Raw genomic sequence first — 3,464 nt, 5'->3', positions numbered from 1 at the left:
CTACCAACTGAAGTTAGTTGCATTCAATAACTTCTTCTGTGTTCTTCGCCGTGGCCGCAAAGATACCCGCGGAAACACTGGTACAAACACAGGTTTGCCCCTCATATTTAACAATACACAGCTGTGTTGATAAAAAATTAAAACTGTAGACAAATGTCAGAAGTGTGGACCGGCGCTGTGTGTCCGGGCGCGGAGTAAGAGGAGAGAGATAGGGATGGACCCACACAGGCAACGACCCAGGCCCTGCTTTACATTGTACAAAAATGGGTCACGTAACGCAAAATTAACCATATCTTATAACAGCATTGCAGCTGATGGACATTAGCGCCGGTGCATCCTAGAGAGCTAACAGCTAACAGACGCTACTACTACAGCTAAAAGACGCTATTAGCTAACAGCTAACGAACGCTATAGCACCGACTAGCACTGCTCACTGCTGTGTCTGAAAAACAACAGACGGGACAAATTGCTTTTACTGGTAAACTGTAAACCTTGATACGACGTATAACCGACTGCTATCTGTTGAGTTTTCCTCCCGTTACTCTGTCCTCTGTGCTGTCTACATCTTGCTCTAAGATGCACGGGGTGCGTGAACTACTCTGACTGCTCATGAGCAGACGGTAGTATCGGTAGATTGGCTTTGCAAAACCCGGAGCGTTCTATGAAATGACGCTTTAAAAAAAAAAAAAAAACAAAAAAAAAAAAAAAAAAAAATTAAAAGATGGAAGTCAAAAAAAATAAAAAAAAAAAAAGACTTTAAAAAACAAACAAAAAATCGCTCATCACCCAAAGTTGATCGTGGGAAGTCAAAATCGTGATCGCGATTAAAATTCGATTAATTGTGCAGCCCTAGTTCAAGGGGGCCGAATACTTTCGGAAGGCACTGTATCTATTGCAAATTTTGGATCACTTCCTGTGTCCACTATGTGGCATTACACAACCTGCACTTAACACGCATTATGTTTCACATACTACATATCCGAGATGTTTGTCGCAAAAGACTTCAATTTCCTGTTGCTAGCAGGTGGCGCTATGACTATGAGTCAATATTGGCACGTAGATGTCTTCAGGCCGGGACTCTTATCAAACATGTAGAGTTTGGAGTAGATTTGACAATGTACTGTCTCGTTACAAACCACTTCATGTTTCATGACGTAACATGGATATCGTCAGTAGATGATTGACAGTAGAATAGATCTTTTCACAGCAAACATTTTAACTTGTCACAGTAGGTAAAACACAGGTATTACTAATAATAAGACCTATGGCTCTGATTGATGCATATGTTCAAGTTAACCAGTGTGAGAGTAAGCCAATATGTGCAATGCCAGGGCCAAGACAGCGCTATATGGAAATTAGCCATTTATTTATCATTCATTCACTTATTTACACCTGTGCAGGTCTCAAAATGTCTTTTGTGAAAACGGCTCTATTTACTGATACCGACACTGCTTTCTTAGGAACATGATACGTTGATATCACTGCTTCTCTCTTATTATTCAGAAATCTTTACCTTTGCCTTTCTGCAGGTTCTTTTCAGCCTCCTCAAAAAGACCTGGTAGGTGTATCACCACTCCGTTGCCTGTAATGCAAAATTAATCTTTAACAAACATTGTGAAAAATAACTTCTTATGAGTAACAAATTGCTGATGTTTAACCCAATCACGTTAACAGAAGTTCCTTTAAATGTTTCCTCTCATGTTTTCAATGTAAGGGGGGTGGGGGAAAGAGAGAAAAACTACCAAAAAGAGTAAATGCAAACAAAGTTAAATGGTGTTTGTGATACCAGAGCAATGTAGAACACTGGGTACATTTACATTGACTGGTTTTTTGTTTGACCTGTGGGTTAGTTTAACGTTTGTGTAACTATCTATAGTCCTGTAAGTCTTGTGTGCACTGTGTTGATTTTCCATAATGTACCCAAGCATAATCTGTATAGCTAGGTATTTCATACCACAACAAAAACAGCTCACTACACCAGTTACATGACACATTACAACTGATAGGGCTGTCTGCTGTGCTTTTGATGTCCACCCTGATATCGGTCATTTTTTTTTTATTGTTTAATTAGGATCTTTCTGTTCCCGCCAACTTCAAGTATTTCAAAATAGAAACACAAGGATTGTCACGTACCAATGAAGGAGACAGCCTTCTTGTTGAGCACTCCACTAGGCAGCAGGTGGAAGTCGTACTCCACTGAGTCCACAACCACTGTGTGACCTGCATTGTTTCCTCCCTGCAAACAGAACCGACATCCAGCTAGAAGGCAGTGTTCTGATGAGAGACACCACTGAAGAAACTATCAATAAAGAGGACAGTTACAGCGACACGGTCTTGTATAACACCTTAGCCTGGTTTATAAGAACAGGGCCAACCGTTATTCAACCCCTGCAGGGTTTTTGTTGTTGTTTGAGGTCTGGTCACGAGATTAAAAGAAAAAAAACATTTCTGCTGGTTAAATGCCAGAGGGTTGACTGCCAAGAGAGATAGGAACCGCTGGGCAACAATGGCCAGTCAGTACGTTACCGTTACATAATGTTACGTTCACAGGATACGCTTATCATGTTGAGGTCATGTGCCGATTCAAAGCACATGCTAGCACGGAAGGTTTAAAGATTTAAGACAAAAAAAAACTAAAAGAAAAACCCAATCAGACAAGCAGTTGTCACCCGGATTCTTACTAGCATTAACTTAGCATTCAATTAGCACTTCCACATCCGGGATGTCAGACAAGGTTGTTGACGTCGCAACCCGGTCATTAATATCATCAGTAACGACTTTCACCAAACTCATATGTTACTATTAATGGACGTTTTAATACCCTCGCTTTTGTATAATGTAGTCAGTTTGAATCGTAACTGTTAAGTTAAAACCACAGCGTAGTTGTGTACCTGACACCTGCAAACAATATCCGCATCCATTGCGAGCAAGTCCACAACTTTTCCTTTGCCCTCGTCGCCCCACTGCGCTCCGAGCACGACGGTCACTTTGTTCTGAGGCTCCTTCGGGACACGGAGAGGACACTCCTGCGAGACACTCTCCCGTGGCCGCTTAACTATCGGCTCCCCGTTCAGGGAAACGGTCTCTCGTCCGTTAACGTTATCCATGGTGCTGTCGGATGCCATGCTGCTACTGCCGCTGCTGCTGCCCTCCTTCTACAAACCGGAATATCGTTTTACCGCGTTTCCCTGCGTCACAGGTGACGGGAAGTGCTCGTCTGTCGCTTCACCACTAGGTGGCAGCGTTTGTCCTTAGGTTCTTGGTTCTTCTGGTCTCAAACTACATCTATTTAGGCACATTTATCATTATGTATTATCCTTATAAATCTATTAGACTGACTATAAGGATTAACGCATACACCGACGTTGTATGTAACTCGGTGTCTTTATTTTCTTTAGGCGGTTATAGCCGTTATAGAGACGCTGCCGTTATCACGATTCACAAAGAGTACACAATATGATTCA

The 3,464-nt window shown here is 41.9% G+C and overlaps 1 protein-coding gene across 2 annotated transcripts in view; it reads right to left on the bottom strand.

The window, feature by feature from the left end:
- The window catches only part of adssl (adenylosuccinate synthase, like), a 15,333-nt gene that overhangs the window by 11,190 nt on the left and 679 nt on the right, over positions 1-3,464 (bottom strand). The window contains exons 1-3 of one of the 2 annotated variants that reach the window (XM_032532712.1): positions 2,892-3,195; positions 2,134-2,236; positions 1,514-1,582 (exon numbers count right to left, since the gene is read on the bottom strand). The exons of the other annotated variant lie outside the window; for it this stretch is intronic. Of the exons in view, the coding sequence (XP_032388603.1) occupies positions 1,514-1,582; positions 2,134-2,236; positions 2,892-3,125 (406 nt within the window). The 5' untranslated portion in view covers positions 3,126-3,195. Of the gene's footprint in view, positions 1-1,513; positions 1,583-2,133; positions 2,237-2,891; positions 3,196-3,464 lie in introns of those variants that run through there. 2 annotated transcript variants of the gene reach the window in all.

The sequence above is a fragment of the Etheostoma spectabile genome, chromosome 13 (genome assembly GCF_008692095.1).
Source record: "Etheostoma spectabile isolate EspeVRDwgs_2016 chromosome 13, UIUC_Espe_1.0, whole genome shotgun sequence".
Classification (NCBI taxonomy): domain Eukaryota; kingdom Metazoa; phylum Chordata; class Actinopteri; order Perciformes; family Percidae; genus Etheostoma; species Etheostoma spectabile.
Note: the sequence above shows the minus strand (reverse complement) of the source record. Positions and strands in the feature narration are given on the sequence as shown.